This window comes from Myotis myotis, unplaced genomic scaffold, assembly GCF_014108235.1.
Source record: "Myotis myotis isolate mMyoMyo1 unplaced genomic scaffold, mMyoMyo1.p scaffold_m19_p_18, whole genome shotgun sequence".
Taxonomy (NCBI): Eukaryota; Metazoa; Chordata; class Mammalia; order Chiroptera; family Vespertilionidae; genus Myotis; species Myotis myotis.
The window spans coordinates 25,539,655-25,564,081 of NW_023416322.1; the positions used below are offsets into that span (position 1 = coordinate 25,539,655).

A 24,427-nucleotide genomic window follows, 5' to 3' on the forward strand; every position below is an offset into this window, starting at 1 on the left:
GCTCACCTCCTTGACTACTATGAGAATCTCTTGCCAGTCTCCTGGCTCTCATGGAATTTATCCCTCTCACAGTCACTAGACTAAACAGTCTGAATCACCACTCTGAGCTCTCATGGCATCTCGATGGCACAGGATGAAGTACACTGTCCTCGGTGACCTGATCCCCACCTGCCACTTGGGCATAGGTTCCACCTGTTATCCATTAGGATGCTATTCCTGCCTGTCCCCCTAGACCACCAGGTGCTCCTTATCAGCCACTGAACACTAACCACACCTTCTATCACCCTGTGCTATAAGCTTCTGTAACACAGGGAGCTCCTTATAGACAGAAATGGATGACTTAGTAATTTCAGTATTCTTTGGCACCTAGCAAGTGCTCAACAGAGGCTTGTTGAACTGAACTAATATGAAATGACAGAAGCAATAAATGACATCAAACTCCAACAGACAGGACAAGGAGGATGATTTATGAAAGAAGACTAGTTCTCAGGTTATCTTTACCTATCCAGAGACTGGGAGGTTACCTAGGAAAGTCTAGGAAAGTACACTGATCTAGAGCAGTGACGGCGAACCTTTTGAGCTCGGCGTGTCAGCATTTTGAAAAACCCTAACTTAACTCTGGTGCCGTGTCACATATACAAATTTTTTGATATTTGAAACCATAGTAAAACAAAGACTTATATTTTTGATATTTATTTTACATATTTAAATGCCATTTAACAAAGAAAAATCAACCAAAAAAATGAGTTCACGTGTCACCTCTGACACGCGTGTCATAGATTCGCCATCACTGATCTAGAGTTTCAGGGAGCTGTAGCCCTAAAATATGGCTGGACATCAAGTGTTTGTTGTACCTCTGGGTGCTCTGACCTCCAAAAATAGCATGAAAAACTGTATCAACTGCAGTATTTTGATGGAGCATCACTGATTTCTTAGCAAATGACTGTCTCATGCTGATAACAGGGTAAGGGCAAGAGTGATGAACAGAGGTAAGGTTTCCAAGGCAATATAAGTCAATGCAAATGTTCTAGAAACAGACCAGTGGAAAAATAGATGGAAATGGACAATAAAGTTTGGGTAGAAATTTTCAAGAACAGCATTACCCTGTCCCCCAAGGAAGGCAAATGCAAAATTTTAAAACCATTGAAAGTCAAGAAGGAATTGTAATTAAAAGGTCGATTCTAAAGTAATCCCAGGAGAACCAAGATGGCGGCATAGGTAAACACCGGAGGATGCTGCCTTGCACAACCACTTCAAAAATACAACTAAAAGACGGAACGGACATCACCCAGAACCACAGGAAGGCTGGCTGAGGGGAAATTTTTCAACTAGAAGGAAAGAGAATAGCATACCGAGACTCAGAGGAGGCGCAGTGTGGAATATACAAAGGTGCAGAGGTGCGCGTGGAGCGGGCTGGTGGCTGAGGGCGCGGTTGTTGTTTTCAATCAGGAGGGAGGCTCAGGCCCTGAGCTCCAGTTCTGGGTGAGTCTCTAGGGACCCAGACTCAAATGGGAGAAGCGGGACTGTCTGGCATCGGTCGGAACACGAGGGCAGCTTTCTCTCTGAGGTTTGCAGCGGTTGCTGGGACTCTGAGAGGCAGAGCCCCTGGGGACGGGACTGAGAGCAGCCATAACTGCTCCCTCCGCCCGCCCTGTTGATCCCGTGCAACCCACCACGCCCAAGCCCTGCACAGAGCCATTTGCCGGATAGCCTCAGGCAAAGGCTAGATTAGCACCTCCCCAGAGGACAGAAGTTTTCCCACTGCAGACACAGCTGACTCTCACAGCCAGTTGGCCTGGAGGTCAAGTCCCCCCCAGTATTAACTACAACAATCAAGGCTTAACTACAACAAGACTGCACACAAAGACCACTAGGGGGTGCACCAAGAAAGCATAAAAAATGCGGAGACAAAGAAACAGGACAAAATTGTCAATGGAAGATATAGAGTTCAGAACCACACTTTTAAGGTCTCTCAAGAACTGTCTAGAAGCCGCTGATAAACTTAATGAGATCTACAAGAAATCTAATGAGACCCTCGATGTTATGATAAAGAACCAACTAGAAATTAAGCATATACTGACTAAAATAAAGAATACTATACAGACTCCCAACAGCAGACCAGAGGAGCGCAAGAATCAAGTCAAAGATTTGAAACGCGAAGAAGCAAAAAACACCCAACCAGAAAAGCAAAATGAAAAAAGAATCCGAAAATATGAAGATAGTGTAAGGAGCCTCTGCGACAGCTTCAAGCGTACCAACATCAGAATTATAGGGGTGCCAGAAGATGAGAGAGAGCAAGATATTGAAAACCTATCTGAAGAAATAATGACAGAAAACTTCCCCTACCTGGTGAAAGAAATAGACTTCCAAGTCCAGGAAGCGCAGAGAACCCCAAACAAAAGGAATCCAAAGAGGACCACACCAAGACACATCATAATTAAAATGCCAAGAGCAAAAGGCAAAGAGAGAATCTTAAAAGCAGCAAGAGAAAGAAACTCAGTTACCTACAAGGGAGTACCCATACGACTGTCAGCTGATTTCTCAACAGAAACTTTGCAGGCCAGAAGGGAGTGGCAAGAAATATTCAAAGTGATGAATACCAAGAATCTACAACCAAGATTACTTTATCCAGCAAAGCTATCATTCAGAATTGAAGGCCAGATAAAGAGCTTCACAGATAAGGAAAAGCTAAAGGAGTTCATCACCACCAAACCAGTATTATATGAAATGCTGAAAGGTATCCTTTAAGAAGAGAAAGAAGAAGAAAAAGGTAAAGATACAAATTATGAACAACAAATATGCATCTATCAACAAGTGAATCTAAGAATCAAGTGAATAAATAATCTGATGAACAGAATGAACTGGTGATTATAATAGAATCAGGGACATAGAAAGGGAATGGACTGACTATTCTTGGGGGGGGAAGGGGTGTGGGAGATGCTGGAAGAGACTGGACAAAAATCGTGCACCTATGGATGAGGACAGTGGGTGGGGAGTGAGGGCGGAGGGTGGGGTGGGAACTGGAAGGAGGAGAGGTATGGGGGGAAAAAAAGAGGAACAAATGTAATAATCTGAACAATAAAGATTTAATAATAAATAAATAAATAAATAAATAAATAAATAAATTAATTAATCCCAAGACTGAAACTGTCTTTTACACATTGAAAAGGAACAACCTAACATCCAAAATACATCCCAACCAGAGGTTATCCTCAACCCTCCTTTAAAAGCAATCAAACTATATTTTCTATGTAAAAAAAAAGTGTCAATGAACAGTGTGGTCAAACTTGGCAGGGTACCAAGTATGGAACTAAATCACTGAAGGGAGAGAATGTGAACATGCCTTTCACAAGTTAATATATTCAGCAGAATAGTTCAAAAAAGCAAAAAGGTAAAACGAAAGAAAGGAAGAGAAAGAAAGAACACTGAAACTGTAAACCTACACAAATAAACTTTCTACTATTTATATGTGTCAGGTTCAGACCCACTTTCCCTCTGGAGTTATGACCAAAGTGAAGTACTGGTTATACACTTAGGCTCATGTGGAAAAGTCCCTGGAAGTTCTCAGAGCCCCTTAGCACAAAAGTACAAAGAGTTATGGTAATGACTTCCCTGAACAAACAAATGTACACAGAAGAGTGAGCTAGTTTGAGCTCTAGGGGCACCCCTGGTGGCCTTGGCTGCTCTGATCCTGTGCCATGAAGACATGTATTAGGCCTCTCCCGATCTTCCTTCCAGCCTGGGGGCTGCCAACAGTTGCTTTCAATGCAGACACAGAATGAGTCCCCACCATCGGTGTCGGAGTTGTGAACAGAATCCATTCGCAGGCTCCCCAGCTACTGGCAAAATGATTGCGACTGCTCACAGCTAACAGGGACTTGGGAAGGGCTGATGAGACAGCCAGCTTTCTGATAAACCTTGATCTAAGGCGTGATTTTTGACATTACATCAATCTACCTCACAGTAAAACCAAAGGTTGTGGGTGTGAAATCTTCTTTGATGGCCACATAAGGGAAATATTCATCATATCCATCGGTTTTGTATCTTATACTAATGGCTGCTGTTAACATATAGAGTAGTAACTGCAAAATTTAGACATTACCCAAATTACTGTGGCAGTGTATTTAAAGTGCATATTCCCAGGAGCCATCCTCCAAAATTCAAATTCCTAAGACTTGGGGGAGGTCTTAGGAATGAAAGAAGGCTAGTTGCTCCCATTTTTAAGGAGTCACTTGGGTGTGGCCAATGCAGGTTGGATGGGCCAAGTGGGGACACCCTGAGCTAGAGGCTGCTCCTAGTCTTCTACCTCTACCTGCTCTGCAAGGAATCCCCGCCTCCCAACACTCATACTACATGATGGTGACAGGTACTGTTTGAAAACATGGCAGGGGGGTGGTGGTGATTTGATAAAATAAGTTCAAGAATTGTGGAGTCAAACACATTTACATGTTTGTTTATTCCAGTACAAGAATTTTTTAAAAAAAAATGCTTTTATTGATTTCAGAGAGAGGAAGGGGGTGGGGGGAGAGAGAAACAGCAATGATGAGAGAGAATCATCAACCGGCTGCCTCCTCCTACTGGGGATAGAGCCTGCGACCCAGGCATGTACTCTAACTAGAATTGAGCCATGAGTTCCTGGTTCATGGGTTGACACTCAACCACTGAGCCATGCCGGCCAGGAAAGTACTCTCGATTTTTAAAATGTGCTAGTTTACTCTGTGTCTCACCAGAAGGGAGATGAGGAATACAATGTAACCCTAACAAATCAAATCTCCTTTAGAAAAAAAATAGGCTGAGCATACTTTGGGAAGTGCTGCCATATAAAACTTTGATATAAGAAAATATAAGAGCTGAGAACGATGAGAAGGAGGATCTGGGATGCCTCGATGGGAATGGTAGAGTGGCAGGGTATATGAGAACACCCTGGAGCACAGATGCCAGGCTGGGAACAAATTCTGGATGTAAAAGTCAAGAGTCGCTCCGCAATAGGCTGATGCCTTTCAGGAAAGAGAAAGACCTTAGAACACAGCACTCTTGGAAAAGAGTGCTACTTGCAGAATAAAGACAATACTGGGAGTCAGAGCGACCACTGGGACCAGAACATGGCACTTTACCAAAGCTTAAAAAGCCATGCAAGTACTAAAAGTAATGACACTGAAGATAGCCAACACATTCTGAGAATTTACTTTGTTCCTGGCACTGTTCTACATACATCACAAATCTTAGCTTATTTAGTTTTTGCAAGATGGAAGTTCACACCAAGCTCCACTGAAGGAATTAAGAGAGAGGCTCAGAGTCACATGCAGTCCCCCAGTGGCTATATGACAGGGCTGGGAGCTGAGCTCAGACTGGAGCTTTAAAACTGCACTCCTCTGTCCCTTTCATCGGAAGAATCAGTAGGTTTGCAGGTAAAGGAGATTATCTGAGAAACAGGGGTTTTTTTTGTTTCGTTTTGTTAAAGGAAAGGCATTGATTAACCCTTGCCATGAGGGTTAAATAAAAAAGTAGAAGCATAATACTCATTGTAGGTTACAGTTAGGTGAGATGCTAGGAATGTGAATTGCTTTGAGGAAAGTAATTTGGTGGACTGAATAAAAAAACTCTATAATTATTCATCACTTTGATACTAATTCCACTTCTATAAATCTACCTTGAAGAAATGATCACAAATATACATAAGGAATTACGCACAAAGACGTTCACTCTAAATTTACATGTGACAATAAAAATTAGACTGAAATTGAATACACATATTAAAAAGTACATTAACTCTAGATTAAAAGCTGGGTTTGCATCAAATCTTGACATGCCCATGTGTCTGATATGTGATCTTTGGGGAGTTTGTTAACTAAGCCCCACATTCTTCATCTCTAGAATGGAGAAAATAATGTTTACTGAATGGATACTCAAGAGCAGTACCACCGACATCTCAGGCAGGATAATTCTTGTGGGGGCTGTCCTGTGCCTTATGGGGTGTCTGGGGGTATCCTTGGCCTCTACCCATTAGATGCGAGTAGCGCCCCTCAACCCTCTTGTGACAATCTGAAATAAATCAGTTTTGAATGGAAAAGCCAGGTAGAGAAAAGGAGAAATTGAAGTACATACACGTAAGTATACAAATCATGTATGTATACATGTATATGCATATGTCATATAAGTATACAAATATATGCAGAGGAGAAAAAGCCAGTAGAAGAGTGAAAATTCAAGAGCACAGAAATAACTGATAAAGCAAAGTCCTAACTCTATGCTGAAGGGAAGGAGAGCCATCCCTGACCTGGAAGTGCAGAGAGAGTAAAGGAACAAAACAATCCTGAGGGATTTCCTGTTCCTAGTAATGTTACCATCCCTATTTTTAAAAGCATTAAGATATAAAGAGCTCTTTTTCCCATGGCACAATATATGCAGAACAAGCTGGGAGTAAATGAAGCTCAATCAGGTTTAAGTTACACATACTGGAAAAAACCCTAACAATTTATTCCATTAGCACATCATTCTGCCTAGCCCTAAAGAATGAGGTGTGTGAATAGTCTGGCAACGTAAACATTTAAGTGTACATTAAAGAACTGATTACAGTAATTTTAGGTGACTCCGTCAAGGTGACCAGGTTAACGGCTTGGAAATTACTTTCTGTTTCAATGTCATAACCTTTCCCTTCGGTATTCCTACTTTCCCCGATTTCCCTCCTTCGCACTGACATCTACTCCTGCCCTTGAAACTCGATGCCGAAGTTCACAGTTTGGCTTATTTCGTCCATCATTTATATTCATTTATTGAATCATTCCACAAATATTTACACACTACCTATTATGTCCAAAGTATAACAAGCCAACAAAACCATAGGAGGAATTGGTCTTCATGGAGTTGGAAATTCAGCTAAGAAAACAGACAATAAAAATTAAGAATGACTCAATCAATGCAACTCATTGCAGAAAATCGCACAAAATGCTGTCGTGCCAGATCTGTGCCTAAAGCTTCCTGCCTGGTACGAAACTGCTTTTTCCAGAATGGGGAGCCCTCCTATTTGGGAAGCAGCTGTAATACACCGTGTTTGTTAAAGCCCTATTCCTGGACCACAACCATCACACTATTTTATAGACTCCAAGATGAAACTTAGATGCCCACCCCTGTCTGATGTGGTATTTGTACCCTAAAAATCTACAATAGTATACATCTTATAATTTTATGCTTCTGTAATTCATTATCAGTATCACCCTCTCATCATTTTGCGTGAACTGGGAATGTAAAATTGTTAGTAGCCTTCGTAACACGTGGCTACCACACTGACTTCAGCAATTTTTTCACATTTGAGGAAAAGCAGAGTATCAAAGTTGATGCCTCCATGCTTGAAAAACCCTAGCTCTGAGTAGGCGGAGCAAACTCAGATGTGGGTGGCTTTATCTTAGGGTCTGAATGTCTTGGCCATCTTACAGTGACTTTTTTAAAAAAAATTAAATCTTTATTGTTCAGATTATTACATTTGTTCCTCTTTTTCCCCCCCATTGCTCTCCTCCACCCAGTTCCCACCCCACCCTCTGCCCTTACCCCTCCCACTGTCCTCATCCATAGGTGTACGATTTTTGTCCAGTCTCTTCCTGCACCCCCACACCCCTTGCCCCCCAAGAATTGTCAGTCCGCTCCCTTTCCATGCCCCTGGTTCTATTATATACACCAGTTGACTCTGCTCATCAGATTTTCTATTCACTTTTCACTTGATTTTTAGATTCACTTGTTGATAGATATGTATTTGCTGTTCATAATTTTTATCTTTACCTTTTTCTTCTTCCTCTTCTTAAAGAATACCTTTCAGCATTTCATATAATGCTGGTTTGGTGGTGATGAACTCCTTTAGCTTTTTCTTATCTGTGAAGCTCTTTATCTGACATTCAATTCTGAATGATAGCTTTGTTGGATAAAGTAATCTTGGTTGTAGGTTCTTGCTACTCATCACTTTGAATATTTCTTGCCACTCTCTTCTGGCCTGCAAAGTTTCTGTTGAGAAATCAGCTGACAGTCGTATGGGTACTCCCTTGTAGGTAACTGAGTTTCTTTCTCTTGCTGCTTTTAAGATTCTCTCTTTGCCTTTTGCTCTTGGCATTTTAATTATGATGTGTCTTGGTGTGGTCCTCTTTGGATTCCTTTTGTTTGGGGTTCTCTGCGCTTCCTGGACTTGTAAGTCTATTTCTTTCACCAGGTAGGGGAAGTTTTCTGTCATTATTTCTTCAAATAGGTTTTCAATATCTTGCCCTCTCTCTTCTTCTGGCACCCCTATAATTCGGATGTTGGTACACTTGAAGTTGTCCCTTCTTACACTATCTTCATATTTTTGGATTCTTTTTTCATTTTGCTTTTCCGGTTGGGTATTTTTTTGTTTCTTCGTATTTCAAATCTTTGACTTGATTCTTGGGATCCTCTTGTCTGCTGTTGGATCTCTGTATATTAGTCTTTATTTCAGTCAGTGTATGCTTAATTTCTAGTTGGTCTTTTTTCATATCCTCCAGCGTCTCACTAAATTTATCGGAGGTTTCCAGAAAATTCTTGAAAAACCTTATAACCGTGGTTTTGAACTCTATAGCCAGTCATTTGCTTTCCTCCATTTCTTTCATTTGTGACCTGTTTCTTTGTCTCCGCATTTTTTATGCTTCCCTGTGTTGATAGAGTGGCTTTGTGTGCTAGGTGTCCTATAGGGCCCAGTGGCTCAGCCTCCCCAATTACCTGAGGTGGACACTCTTGGTGCACCCCTTTGTGGGCTGTGTGCACAGTCTTGTTGTAGTTAAGTCTTGATTGTTGTAGTTATCACTGGGAGGAATTGACCTCCAGGCCAATTGGCTGTGAGAATCAACTGTGTCTGCAGTGGGAGAACTTCTGTGCTGGAGACACCCTTCTGGGGCAAGACTTGCTTCAGTGGGGCTTTGGTGCTCACTGAGTCTGCCCCCTGAGTGTGTCCCTTATGGATCTGAGGAGTTGTAATCTGGATGGTCCCACTCTGACCACTGGGTACACTGGCTCTTGGATCTAAGGAGGTGCTAATTTAGCCTCTGACTGAGGCTACCCAGCAGGAGCTACGAAGATATCTGCAGATTCCTCTTCCTTTTTGGGGGTTTGGAGGTGCCCAGATGAGGCCCAGCTGTGAAGCAATGCAAGCTGCTGTGGGGCCTTGGGCCTTCTCTTGGAAGTTCTGGGTCTGTCTGGCCCAGCTACAGTTTGTTAGGTAATTTTCAGATTGCAAAGGGCAAGGGCATTCATATGCAAAAGCCTCTGCCGCAGCCTGGGTGGGGCAGGGTCTCAGGGAATCAACAGGGCGGAGCAAGCAGCTATGGCTGATCCTCAGCCCTGCCCTAAGGGGCCCTGCGTCTCAGTGTCCCGGTAATTGCTGCAAGCATCTCTGAGAGAAAGCCGCCCTCAAGTTCTGAGTTCTGCCCACTGCCAGACAGTCCAGTTTCTCCCCATACGAGTCTGGGTCCCCAGAGACTTCCCGGAACTGGAGTTCAGAGCAGTCAGGAGCTTGTGACTCCCTCCCGATTCAAAAAGACAGCCGCATCCTCAGGTGCCAGCCCCTTTCCGCATGCACTCGAGCCTCCGTACCTCTGCACTTTACTTCCACAGCTCCTCTGGGTCTCAGTGTGCTTTTCTTTTTCCTTCTAGTTGTAGAATTTCCACTCAGCCAGCCTTCCTGTAGTTCTGGATGATGTCCGCTTTGTCTTTTCGTTGTATTTTTGAAGTTGTTGTGAGAGGCAGCAATTTCCGGTGTTTACCTATGCCGCCATCTTGGTTTCTCCTGCATGGCTCTTTCCTTACAGTGACTTTAAAAAAAAATGTGACTGGAAGACAACACATTCCATACCTTAGTCAAAAATGTTTTCTGTTTGACAATCCATGAATTGAACTGTCAGGCCACATGGAAAGAGAAGAATGGTATTTAGTTTGGGACATTGGAACTGTTTTTCTTGATAAAGACTCAGATTTTAACCTCACCTTACTGAGTCTATTTTTATGTCTTGTTCTAATGCTCAAATACAGAAACATATTAACTTTTTAGTTTTCATAGCATTCCAATTTTGAAATGGGCTTTAGGTGGAAGCGCTAAAATTGCACACATTTAAAAAAATTGGGTTTTTCTTATTTAATGAAAGACATATGCTCATAAAAAAAGTGTAAAGGCAATTCTTTGTAACACTCACAGTCCTTGACCCTGTACCCTTAACCAGGTATGCAAGCCCAAGTTTGAAAATCTTTTCAGTTACTGTCATACTTTCAAAGGCAAACAAATCAAAGGGCAGGGAATATCTGTCATATGGAGCAGGTACTGTGAAGCATCGTGGAAAGTGGGGACTGTATATAGCCAGAGCCTGAAATCTGAGCAGATTCCAGCTCTTCAGCCTATGTGAATTGGGCTCAGTCAATGAAGGTCACAGGTTCAAACTTTATATGCCTGCATACTTACTTCAAGCTAGGTCAGGGTTATCGACCTGGACACATATAACTGGATAATTCTTTATTGTGGAGGCTATGCTATAAATAAAAGGATCCTGGCTTCTACCCACTAGATTCCAATAGTACCACTGACAATCAGAAATATCTCCAGATACTACCAAATGTCTGCCTGGAGGAAAATTAGCCCTACTTGAGAACTATTGTTCTAAGTGGAAATACTTTTCTTTTTTTCAGCCTCTTTTTAGAGGGAATAATTGCAGTGATAAAATAATTTTGACAAGATCAATCTTTTATTAAAGCTCTGTTTTACTCTGCATCAAATTGTTCTTTTTTTTTAACCTATTTCTTGAAGTGTTACCAATTATTCTCTTTGAAGCCATGTGACATAAAATGAGAAAATGTAGGAGGGAAATTAGAATGTCCCAATCAGAACTTTTCTTCTATTAAAACTTGGTCAGCATTAATAATTTATGTGCAAGGATGTGTGTTGCCATTATATAATGGGTCTTAACATCTCATTTGTCATACTGTTAGCTACCCTAAAATAATGTTAGCCTTTTCTATTTTAGGGCTGATTTAATAGGTTGACATGCAACTAAATATATGTTCTAAAACCTTATTTGTTATTTTGTTTTAGTTTTAGAACTTTGTTTACTAGATACTACTTATCCCAATAATTAAAAGAAATGCACCCCTAACTCTGGACCAAAATATTATGAATCAAGTTGAGGCAAACAAAATGAAATTGCTCTAGAAAAAGAACACAGTTTTAAGTTACAATATGTTAGTCCTCCTTGTAGTTTCTTAAAAACGTAAAGAGTCCTAAGTAAGTAACTTATTTTAGGTTATGTTCTGGGATACTTGTCTACCCACTCTAGCCACTCAGACTGCTTAACATTTAATAGACAAGTGTATGGCTTTTATGCCATAATTACCATGACTACTAGGTCTGCTCACCTGGCCTTCTTCTAGCTTCCTAAAAGGTGGCTCCTATTCACTTTTTCAGCCAACCTTAAAGTTTCTGCTACCTCCCCTACTGCCCCATACACACTTTTCATATACAAATTTCCTTACCTTATTGGATATCTAAGTTTACAATAATGATGCATGAATACAGAAATATATATCAATGTCTAGGGAAATTAAAAATAACCCCTAAGTTTTCTTCCAACCCATTTCCTACACCTTTCTTTGTGCTCAAACAAGTGTATGTGCATGCACATGGGAGACACACACACACACACACACACACACACACACACACACACTCTTTCCATCTTTCATGGGGAGCAGGTACTGCTCTTTACCAGACTCCTTTGTGTTCAAAAGGGTATCTAAATTACTGTCAGAGAAAATATGTCCAAAAAAGCTATGATGGAAGCCGCAATTACTCTCATTATTTCTCACTAACTAGTGTTTTGGGGGGCACAGTAGAGGAAATAAAACATAAATAAGGCCCAAGCACCTTTCAGAGGTCCCTCTTCTACCACCCACTGTGAGCTTTCTGAGCAACAGGTCTTTTCTTGCTTTCTGATAGAGTCTATTTGCCAAGATTAATAAATTTGGGAACATAATAGAGATTCCAACTTACTTCTCAACCTTTTCTGCCTCCAAATGAACTGTCCTTTCCTCCAATGGATTAAAATTAATGACAGGGGGTTAAAAATCTAGGCAATAGCAATGCTCTTTTAAGACTGATTTGCAAAAAAAAGAACCAAAGGCTTACTGGTGTTATGATGATTGAATCAGACAGTTCATTTTTATATGCACATGGGACTAAAATAAAACATTGAGGCCAGTGAGTTTTCATCCTTTCTTCTTAACTTTAATGATATTCTTATTGGGTTATGTATAAATTAAGTGAACCAGATGGGCTCTCCTGAAATCCCAGGGAAATACATTTGCTTAGCTTCTCTAAGAAAATCAGGAAAAGCATATACATTATTCAAAGAAAATAAATAACCCTAATTGAGCTGACTACTTACACTGCTTAGAATGCTCTGACTTTCTCATACACATTTAACATATTAGGAAATGTATGTGACACTGTACTGTCTGCCCCTTACACCTACCAAGACTATAACATCATCAAGATATTTCCAGATTTGATGATGGGTTTTCAGTGTCTGTCTATACTCTCTCACATATGACCAAGGACAGGAATTTAGGAGTTGAGGGTCTGGCATAAGAGGCAAGACAAATTAACATAGATTTAACATCCGTGCTCTGCAGTGTGATATATTTTGGTGACCTTTGATTTGGCACCCTCTATCTTTGCAAATGACTGCTGGAATCCAAGGGATCACCAAAATATGTACTCTAGGTAATAACTACTTTTCCCACTAATGGAGGCGACATGGCCACAAGTCTTGTCGAATGTACTGGGGAATCACTAGACAAAAGGCACTTTGTAAGTGTTGTAAAAACAAGTGTTTACATCTGATTTTCCTTCCCTCTTCTCTTCTTAAATATCAAAGCCCTTGAATAAGCATACATTTCTTGCATTTGCCTTAACGACGAAGGCTTAGTTATTTTTAAATCCTGTTTTAGCATTTAGTTGGGGCTCTGTTTCTTCTTTTCAAATGTGCCTGCTCTCCAACCAAGGCAGTCAACTTCATACTTTTTCCTGGGGGAAATTTAAGAATCCTACAGTTTGAAAAGACCAAAGTTAAGTAAAGTAACAGTAAATTTCTCTTTCAAAGGTAATAAAAAAATAATAAGAAATTAAATGCAGTTTTCCCCCAAAAGTCAAAAATTCTGAAGCAGTCATTCCTGAACTTGGGATTCTTTTTAGCTTTCTGCACCAACAACATCGAAAAATTTGAGAGCTTTTGATAGAATTTTATTCCTTGTATTTTGAGTTTTCTACCTTTAATTTGCCTAATCTAATATCAAAGACATGTAACCAAAAACTCAAAGTCTTTAGTAAAGGATAAAAATTAGAAGTCTAATGAATTTTTATAAATGCCTACCAAGAAAGGACACCAAGTAAAGAGGGAAATTAAATATCTTGGAGAAAACATAGAAATGACTTTTTACCTGAAGGCCTCAGTTTTAAAAATGACATTCTCATTTAGATTTGTGCCAAAAAAAAAACAACCCCACAAAAAAAAAAGAAAATTAAAAAAAGTCCCTGTTACTGTATATATTTGTTCACATTCCAAAACTGGCTTGGGAAATCCTGGATTCTAGTCTTGCTCATGAAGACACCGATTTAGAATCCAGGGTCCAGGGAAACCCCTCTAAGGAGAAGACAGATTCCACCATCACTATGGTATCAGTTAGGTATCACTATGCCAACAGAAAAACATTTTCAATGGGAAAAATAACTAATGGGCCTGGGAGGAGATGTTTTCCCAAGCAACTGTGTACTCCTCACAAAAGGAAAATGTGCTTTTTAAGAAAAAATAACAAAATACACATAATTGTTCAAAGAGGAATGAGAACCTTGGTGTTCTGTTCCAGCATGCATTCATAATGTAAATCTAAATGCATTTATTGTGCAGGTTTGTTTTCCTGGAGTTTAGAGGATTAGCTCCCAAACATTAAGTGTAATTTAAAGATGGATGAAACATTAATTTTTCTGTCACTGAGAAAATGAATATTAGGCTCATTCTGTGCACGTGTGTGTGTGTGTGTGTGTGTGCTCGTGCACATGGACTGTACACTTAATGAATGTGGGAAGATGAACCCATTCATGCTGCTCAGCTAAAGCAACACTAATTGAGTAGGCTTCTTTTTCTTTAGTGTCTGGTTAGTATCATAACTAATAAAATGCCATTCACTAAGTAAACAGCCACTATGAGTCTAAAGTGAGTCACCAATTACATCTGGCTCACGGAAATGGCAAGCAAGGAGTCAGGTATGTTGCCTTGGGGACAACTCAGAAGCATTCCGGCATGAGAAGGGGAAAAAGGATCTCATTTTCTCCTTTTGAAGACTCCGGATCGGATCTATAACTATGGAGACAGCACAGCTTGCATTCCAGTGTTTTCCATGATGCTGAAATTCTAAGCTAAGGGAAAATAGCACACAGATGTGCTGCTGGGGATTTGAGGAGGCTCTTTCATGCCAAAGTCCATGGTCGGTATAATGATCAAATTTTAAAAGTATCAGCATTATATTTTTCATAAGCAATCACTTATACATAACATAAGCAACTAAAAATTAAGGCCAATAAATACAAGCACCTCCAAAGGATCCGCTCTACAATTAAAAATCAAACCAGCCGAAACCGGTTTGGCTCAGTGGATAGAGCGTCAGCCTGTGGACTGAGAGGTCCCGGGTTCGATTCCGGTCAAGGGCATGTGCCTGGGTTGCGGGCACATCCCCGGTGGGGGATGTGCAGGGGGCAGCTGATCGATGTTTCTCTCTCATCGATGTTTCTAACTCTCTCTGTCTCTCTCCCTTCCTCTCTGTGAAGGATCGGTAAAATATATTAAAAAAAAAAAAATCAAACCAGTAAGCACTCCTGTCTTTGACAATCCAATCAACACCCTCGCCACCCCCTGAAATCACCCCCTCTCTCTCCCCCCGACAGCACTGTACCAAGTGTTTGCGATGCAGAGGGCAGCTCCAGGGGGACAGGAGGCCCAGGAGAGCCTTATGCTTCATCCTAGATGTGCCCACAATGAGCAGCAGTTTAGAAATGTTGGGTTTTATTGCTCATTGTATTATAATTAATTGAAAATCAGTCAACTCTATTAAACTGAACATTTTATCACCCAGAAGAACTTGACCAAGCAAGACACAACAAATGGATGACCCCTGCTACGGAGGAGTGTTTTCTCCTGGGAATATTACAAATGCTTTCAAGTGGTCAGTGAAATCACTAGTGAACGAGGCAAATCATAAATGCTCCTCGAGTGGCCTGTGGGTTAGCACCTCCTCAAAATGTCAGCAGCTGGTCCCCTGGCCTGCGGCAGACACGCACAGTCTTGCTATGAGTACACTCAAATTAGCTCAGGTACTTAACGAACAAACAAGGGATGTAGCACATGGCAGTGTAGACCCAGTACATGGCAGTGTGGATGCAGACTCAGTGCAGTGTGGACACAGACTCAGCACAGTATAGACACAGTATGTGGCAGTATAGACACAGCACATGGCTGTGTAGTTACAATACATAGCAATGTAGATGCAGACTCAGTGCAGTGAAGACACAGACTCAGTACAGTGTAGACACAGCACATGGCAGTGTAGATACAACACATAGCGGTATAGATGCAGACTCAGTGCAGTGTGGACACAGACTCAGCACAGTATAGACACAGTATGTGGCAGTATAGACACAGCACATGGCAGTGTAGTTACAATACATAGCAATGTAGATGCAGACTCAGTGCAGTGAAGACACAGACTCAGCACAGTGTAGACACAGCACATGGCAATGTAGTGCAGTGTAAGTGACCAGGAGCAGACATCCTTACTATTCAAACACTGAAATACGTTATCTGGTATAAGAACTGAAATCTTGGCTTTTACATTTTATCCAACTTTTTTTCCCCTAATAGTCATAATATGAGAAATAGTATCCTTTACTTAGTGTAATAAATCTTTCATCAATTTCATAACTTACCTGTTTTTAAAAAGGTGAACTCTCAGTGGGCTGAGTTTACCCCTTTGCTCCTTCACAAATGCCTGTCTTGTACGATACTTGTATTATTTTTAACTTCATTAAATATTATTACTTGGTATAAATTTATAAAGTGACACATTTTTCAATACCATCTACGTCAACTTATTCCATAATAGCACATTCCATCCAATTAAACTGCAAGGTTTCCCACATTTGTTTTACATTCTATATGTATGGCTTATGAATAGCAATTTTGATGAATTCCAGCTGGTTTAAATATGCGGGCAGACCCTTCTAGAGCAGATTCTTTTCAATTCTTATTGTATTCAATGAGACCCTTTTTAAGTGGGCCACCTGGTGGGAGAAAGCACTAAGAAGTCTCATTAGAACAAAATAAAAAACAATCACCCCGCTAAAGTTAAGACCATCTTCCCAACTACATGACTATTATATAATTAATATTTGTGTGAAGTAGTTCTTACCTTTTGGAAAAACTGAATTAAAGTTTAAACAAGCTAGCAACCCTATGAACGACTAAATGGCTCCTTTATCTATTATAACAACAACATTATGAGAATGTCCACCATTTGTGCATGTTGCCGGTTTCACAAATCTATCATGCACATTTCAGCCCCTCTCCGTTCCCCACACCCTCCCACCTTCCTCCAGCTGGAACACATCAAGGGCGCAGAAGCCAAGTCAAATGTTGACCCCACCCTCCTCCATCCATTTTAGGGCACCTTCAAAGGTAGAGCGCTGATCTAACTCAGTTGCATCAGCTAAGCCAGCATCCTGCTATTGACGATTTCAGTTTGGGGTTTTTATAACTGCACAGGAACAGGAGAGCTTTGATTTGGGGTCCAAAACTTCAGCTGCACTGAGTTGCAGCAGATTGTTGCATCCTTCCTGCCAAAGGGTCCTCATTATTAAATCTTCATAACCTTTCCTCTCAGTGTCCATCTCTTTCCTTATGATATCAATGCCCAATAATCAACTCTGAAGGACCAATTTCCCTTCCAAAAGGTCAAAACAGCACAGCCACTGTGGGAACCCAAATGCATGCTGCCCCTGGCTTTTGCACACCCTATATCATTTGTGTACGGTTACAAACGACAGTCATTTCAACGTGCATAGAAATGCACTTGCCAAGATGCATGCAGAGGGGAGTAGAGAAAGAGGAGCTGCCGCAGGACAAAGAACTTACTTTGTTGTTCCCCTGTACGTGCAGCAGCAAGGGAAAAAAAGAAAAAGAAATAGGTTAAACATGAATTTATGTTAAAACTATGAGGTAATTTCTGAGCTAGAGCAAAATCAAAATATGTAATTTAACTGGTCACTCACATCCCATACGTATGCACACAGCACCCAGAGCTCAAGGACAAGTCAAAGGACCTACTTAGATTAAATGAATCACACATTTATAACGGCAGAAAGTTAAGACAGAGATTTCTCCCTTTCTTCCTACTCGAGATACTTGGAGTGTGGGAACCTGGCCAAAAAGCATGGGTTTTAATTGGTACGGAGTGAACTGTTAGCATGAAAGGCAAAGTATTTAGTATGTCGAATTGCCCTTTCCTGACAGCCCCTCCTCCAACATGCCAAGCCAACGGAAATTTTCAGCAGTCAATGCGTTTTTAAACAAACACCGCATCCTTGGTTTCAGAGAAGGTGGAAAAGAAAAAAAAAAAAAAAAGGCAAAGAGAGCAGAAGGAATGAGTGGGTGGTTCTGGGGAAACAGGGTAAGCAGGCTGCGTCTGACCTCCTTCTGTACCGTTCTTTTATTTTGTAAATTATGAGCTTTGTCTTGGATCAGCCCAGGAAGCACTCACTGTAGAGTGGGGATTTGGCCAAGATAAACACTGGTCCACATTCAAGGGTTTGTCCCAAAAATGCAGTTATTTCTATAGGGGACACTGGATAGAGACACAGAGCAGCAGCCAGGGACAGGCAGTAGGAAAATGGGTCTCCTGTTTCAACTAGAGCTGCAAGAGTATGATTTATACCAAACAATTTAACTCACATATGGCTTAAAAAAATAGAGCGGTGATTCATTAGTCCCAGGGCGGCTTGAGTCCTCACAGGGTCAGATCCCGTGAGACAGACATGATGGGAAGGGCAGGGAACAGATCTGAGCTCTTTACACAAAGGGTCAGGGAGGAATTTTGAGCTGAGAGGCTGAGTTGAAGACAGCGGTTGGGAAAAGTCATGCATCTGTGCAGGGGACAGAGCATGGGGTGGAGTGACAGGTTGGGCTGGAGATCTGGCTTTTGGTTCTCAGAGAGGATGTGGAGGGGAAATCACACCTTCGGCAGTTTTCTGGTGGGCGGGTTCGGCAAGGATTTCAGGGGAGCGCTGTTTTCTGGAAAACAATGCCAATTGGTGACTTGGAGGAAATGTCTAATTCAAGGACTTTCACAGCCATCATCTTTAATAAAAATAGAAATGTAAAGACACTGATAAAACTGAAAAGGGGCTTCTTGGCCTTGTGCATTGCCGTGATAGAACCGTTCACAGCACTGGCTTACGTGAGACATAAGTAAGGATAGAAGAATGAATGGAGGGGGGAAAGGAGTCTTTTGTAAAAAATATGCCAACTGCTCAAGAAGGCAGTAAAGCTCCCCACAGGGAATTTTAACAGTAGAAAAAGTCTATTTTGGAGAATAATGGGACTCCGGTTCTCCGAAGCAGTGCAATATTGCTGCAAATTCCTCAAGCAGATGGAATTTATTGCATTCCACAGCCGTGCAGCTTTGATCCAGCAAATCAGTTTCAGGAGTCCCACCAAGTATTTCTGCACGTTAGGGAGTGACTGGCTTCCTCGCTCCATACAGATGGTTCTGTTTGTAGTGGCAACAGTGATGTCACAGAGTAGGGGCCTTCATCCCTAAAGGGGAGAAATGTCCAAGTAGAGGGCGTGGAGGGGCTCTGTCCTTTCTTGTTTCCTCAGTCATTTCCCAACTGTCTATGCTGGGAGAGGTGCGACAGGCCTGGAGTGGGAAACTATAAATGCTCTGTGTTTGGATCCCTGAAGGTGCCTCTATTAGGGAATAACTAAGACTCTTCGGAACTGGTCAGGTAGCTGCTCCAAGCACTGAGCCAGCTAAGGATAAAGGCAGGTGTGGCGGCGCTATGGTGGGCATTGTCAGTCTTGTATCATTAGTCAGCTGAATAAACCCATGTGAGTGGCCCTTGCCACATTAATAAATATTCACGGAGGTCTCTGGCCATTCTTCTTTCCCTAGAAAGATACAGAGACCACTCCCCTAATTGTCATTTGTCACAAAGGATGGTTCAGTTTTGGAGGTTACCCAAAAGGAATTTCTGAAGTCTCAAGAAGGCTTCATTATAGTATGATTTCAACCTCCAAAGCAGCCCCAAAAGCATTATAACTTGGAGAGTTTTGAATACAGAGGTATAATGACATTCCAGGGCATTCCATTTTCTACTGCCAATTTTCATCTCTTAAGAAATCATACACTATATGAGAGAACCACCTATCCATATAGCTAATAGAAACCTCATAAAAAGTCTTGGGGTATATGGCCTAACATGTGGAAATGAATTTGCACCAAATTTCTTTTCAAGGCCTGCATGGATATGGGGTCTGCTTCCTCCAGAGAACCAGCAGGTCAGCCTCTGAGGTCAGGCTTGTGAATCCTCGCGTCCCAACAGCCTCTCCAGCTCAATCCTGACTGATGGAGCTTTGAGCTGGGCTGTCCATAGGGCAGCGAAACCCCAAGACCCACCTAAGCAAGTCGGCTTCCTTAGCCAAGAGTTGGGGAAATTCTCCCTCCAATGCCCATTCCCAATGATAGTTTCCAAATAAAAGGGGACTACTAAACGGGAAGATACAGCTTCATGAGCACATTAATGATTTTCAACAATAATGTACATGGCATTGAACACATCCACCCAGTTCTAGGCACTGAGCTCAATGTGATGCGTAACTGCCTTCACTTACTTAATCTGATCAAATCACTTGAGGAAGGTATTATTACTCTGAGTTTTAACAAGAATAAACAACTGCAAAGTTAAGTTGCCTGAGCCACACAGCTAATAATTGGAAGGGTCGGGATTCAAATGTGAGTGGATTTGACTTAACGTCTTCCTCCCTTCGCTCACACAAAATGCTCCAAAGAATTCGGAATTCCTACTGTTCATGTATAATTTAAGTCATGCTCTGGGCCGACAAAACTGTGCCAGAAACATCAGGCATTTGTTATATCATGCTCTTTAGATATTTAATCAAATTCACATTTGTTTGTATTCAAACTTATAGGAAAAGTTTATGTACATGGGTCTGTAAATAGTCTTGTAAAAGTGCTTTAATTGTAGCCTGTAACTACTGATACATGCACATACATTTTATCTAATTATTTAAAAAATTTTTAATTTGAAAATGTATGAAATCCTACACATTTCTTTGATATAAAATTTTATAGTGGTCTTTATTTCAGTGTAATGGCCAAAGGAAATAGAAATAAAATTCTGCTAAATCCAAATTCAGCTTTAAATATATATATACTAGAGGCCCAGTGCATGAATATGTGCATGGGTGGGGTCTGGCCAGCCCAGCCCCAATTGGGGCGGATCGGGGCCGGGCCTGTTGGGAGGAGGAGATGGCGGGAGGTTGGCCAGCGGGCCCCAATCCAGAATGGGGTGGGTGGGGGCTGATCCAGGGCCAGTGGCCTGGGGAAGGGGCCATGGGTAGTTGGCTGGCCAGCCCTGCCTCTGATCAGAGTGAGGGGGCTGATTGAGGGCAGAGCTGGCTCGGGGGAGGGGCTGTGGGCTGATCAGGGTGGTGGGGTCCTATCAGGGGCATGGCTGGCTGGGAGGAGGGGCCGCAGGTGGTTGGCTGGCCAGCCCTGCCCATGATTGGGGTGGAGGGGTCGGTCGGGGGTGGGGCTGGGTGGGGGAAGGGGCTGTAGGAGGTTGGCCAGCTGGCCCCGCCCCTATTTGGGTGGGGGGTGATCAGGGGCAGGGCTGGCCAGGGGGAGAGGCCACTGGGGATTTGGCTAGCTGGTCCCACCCCCAGATCTGGCCTCCTGCACACCCCCTACTGGGAATCGAGCCCCAAAAGTGGGCATGTGTCCTTGACCAGAATCGAACCAGGGACCCTTCAGTCTGCAGGTTGTTCTGGTTGTTAATGGCGTTTCGGTCGCTGGCTTTTTATATGTATGTACTAGAGCCTCAGTGCACGAAATTCGTGCATGGATGTGTGTGGGAGGGGGTTCCGTCAGCCTGGCCTGCACCCTCTCCAATCCAGGACCCCTTGGGGGACATCCCTCTCGCAATCTGGGACTGGGACCGCTGGCTCCTAACCGCTCACCTGCCTGCCTGCCTGATTGCCCCAACCACTCTGCCTGCCTGCCTGATCGCCCCTAACCACTCTGCCTGCCTACCTGATTGCACCTAACTGCTCTCCCCTGCCGGCCTGATTGCCTCTAACCGCCTCTGCCTTGGCCCCCACCATCATGGCTATGTCTGGAAGGATGTCTGGAAGACGTCTGGTCTAATTAGCATATTATCCTTTTATTAGTATAGACTAGAGGCCCAGTGCATGAATTCATACACAGGTAGGGTCCCTCGGTGATCAGGGCCATCGGGGCCGTCTCACCTGGTCCAGATCGGGGCCATCAGGACCAGCTTGCTGGGGCGAGGGACCATGGGACATTTGCCGGCCACAGGAGATTGATTGTGGGAACGCACTGACTACCCAGCCAGGGGGAGGGACTGCAGGAGGTTGACTGTGGGAGTACACTGACCCCCAGAGGGCAGCTCCTACATTGAGCATCTGCCCCCTGGTGGTCAGTGCACATCATAGCTACCGGCCAGTCGTCCCATCATCGGTTGTAACGGTTGCTTAGGCTGTTTATATATATGATAATTTAAATATATTTTTATTTATTTCAGAGAGGAAGGAAGGAGCGAGAGATAGAAACATCAGTGATGAGAGAGAATTATTGATTGGCTATCTCCTGCACACCCTCTACTGGGAATTGAGCCCCAAAAGTGGGCATGTGCCCTTGACCGGAATCAGACCAGGGACCCTGCAGTCTGCAGACTGACACTCTATCCACTGAGTCAGACTAGCTAAGGTCAGGTTTAAATATATTTTTAAAATACTGTGGCTGCTCAGAAAGAATGCTACATTGTGGCTCAGAGAGGTTGTGTGTGGGTTTTGGGGGTAGATCAGTGGCACCGTGGGAAACTGAAGCCAGGACTCCTCATTTCCACCTTAGGGTCACAACGACACTGCTCAAACAAGAAGCCTATGTTTTGCTTTGGATCCAGAGAGATCAAGGACTGAAGCTAATTAAAAAGTACACATGGGGGAGAACTGTACAGTTGGGCTGTGGCAGTATATACAGATATCCACTGTAGTTCATCAAATTGTAGAGTAATTATTTATTTGCCTCTGTCTCTTCTACTAGACTTGGAACTCCCATACAGTAAGAATGACAACATTTTAAAAATCTGTTAATCTCTAGAGTCCAACACAACAGTGATGGATGAAGGGGAGGAAGGGGAGGAAGGAAGTGTGGGAAGAGGGTGGAAGGGCAGGAAACAAAGAAAAATAATTAGTAGAAAACTCCAAGAAAAATGACCTAAGAGACAGAAGAAACAGAGTAGCAGAATATTATGATATTAATGACATGAAAACATTCCATCATGTGAATGTGATAGAAAAATATGATGGGGAAAAGCATGTTGAAAAAAAGTGTGCAAACTTAGTTGAAAAATCAAACTGGTCTGAAACATCATTTTATTCCAGGTTAGGTGACAGCTATTTATCTAAATGAAGCCAAACCTTATACAAATAAAAAATAATAATCAATGTAGAATTTTTCCAATTAAAATAGAATTGTAGAAAGCAGAGCTTTTTGAGTCTAGACGCATGTCCATGTATGACACATAAAAGTTTAATTATTAGGGTAGAGATTGACTGATTGGCTGTTGACTTGATGGCTTTATTGATACAAAAACAAAACAACCCACTTAGACAGAGGCATCTCTTATTAGCTTTATCTGATGTCTTCATCAAATCTTTCTAAATTAGAAATAACTGTATCTGAAAGTATCCCTTCCCCCAAGTCTTATCTGTCACAAAACGGGATGTTTAGACAAGGGTTCTACTCAGATTGTTCTCAGTAGTAAGCAGCCATTTAACCATCTGAAAGTCAAGCAATCGTGTAATGTAACCTGGTGCATAAAAAAATGCAAATAGTGTTTATGATGAAAACTGAGAAAAGTAACGTCCATGGCGTGCTGCCAAGTTTAATTTCCTGCCATGTCTTTGGCTTGTAGTAAAACACCCCTTTGTCCCGATCTCCCAAACCACTATGCAGAATGTGTGCTTCTAAATAAATAAAAATCATGTGAAAAGGACCAAAATTGATTATTGTAGGACTGGCTTAATCTCTAGATTTACTTAAAATTGAGCATTCTGCAAAAAAAGAAAGCTAGTATTTCATTGAGCTGCTTCTTTGTGTAGAGCTGTGGACACATGAAAATTCAGATTTATAAAAACAATTCACTGAAGGGAAGGTAACTGTGCTTTTCCAAGACAGTGTATTCCTCACAAGAGATGCAGTACGTGATTTATGTAATGGTAAACATGCATAGTGCATTTAAATATGCTGAAAAATAAAATAAGCTGAATTAACAAAATTATTACTTAAGAAAACATTTTCACAAACATTACAGTTACATGTAAGAAATACACACACACACACAGACACACACAGAGGTTTTATATAACCAAACATATTTGGGAGATAGAAATAGCATAAAGTCTCACTGGGCTATATTATCCACAGCGTTTTAGCTCTTTCTTCTACTTGTTAAAGAGAGTAATATGTGATAAATTGATCATCATCATCATAAATAAAAATAGGATGCTTATTTATGTCCATTCTACTCAGTGATTTTCTTGCATTATCTCATTCAATCCTGTCAACCAAGCCATGGGGACTTGTGTTATCTCCATTTTAGGAATGGGAGTCTTGAAACATAAAAAGGCCAGGTAACCTGCCCAGCATCTCACAGCTTGTATGAGAGCATCTGGAATGTCAACAGGTAGCCAGACACTAAAGCCTGTGCTCGAACCCACCATGGGCTCTACTGCTTCTCCTCATACCCAGCCATAATGATTTTGAAAAATGAAAATCGTATCACGTCACTAAACTGGCTCGGAACCTTCTACCGATGTCTCACCTCACTCAGAATAAGCCTCAAATGCTCACCACTCCTTCGAGGCCTACACAACCTGCCCCCAACCACCCTCGTCTTGGAAACACAACCATTCCTGGCCTTCCTCTGTGTGTTCCAGACACACTGACATTTTTGTTGCTCTTCTGAGACACTGCACTGGCTTTTCCGTGCCAGTCCTCTGCACAACTACTCTTCTAGACT

General features: G+C 42.0%; 1 protein-coding gene across 10 annotated transcripts in view; it reads right to left on the reverse strand.

Annotated features, from left to right (window-relative positions):
* Window positions 1-24,427, reverse strand: part of DNM3 (dynamin 3) — a 377,759-nt gene that overhangs the window by 63,472 nt on the left and 289,860 nt on the right. For 7 of the 10 annotated variants that reach the window (XM_036342917.1, XM_036342912.1, XM_036342907.1 and 4 more), the window contains one exon: window positions 17,217-17,228. The exons of the other annotated variants lie outside the window; for them this stretch is intronic. In XM_036342917.1, coding sequence (XP_036198810.1) covers window positions 17,217-17,228 — 12 coding nt within the window. The remainder of the gene's footprint in view (window positions 1-17,216; window positions 17,229-24,427) is intronic. 10 annotated transcript variants of the gene reach the window in all.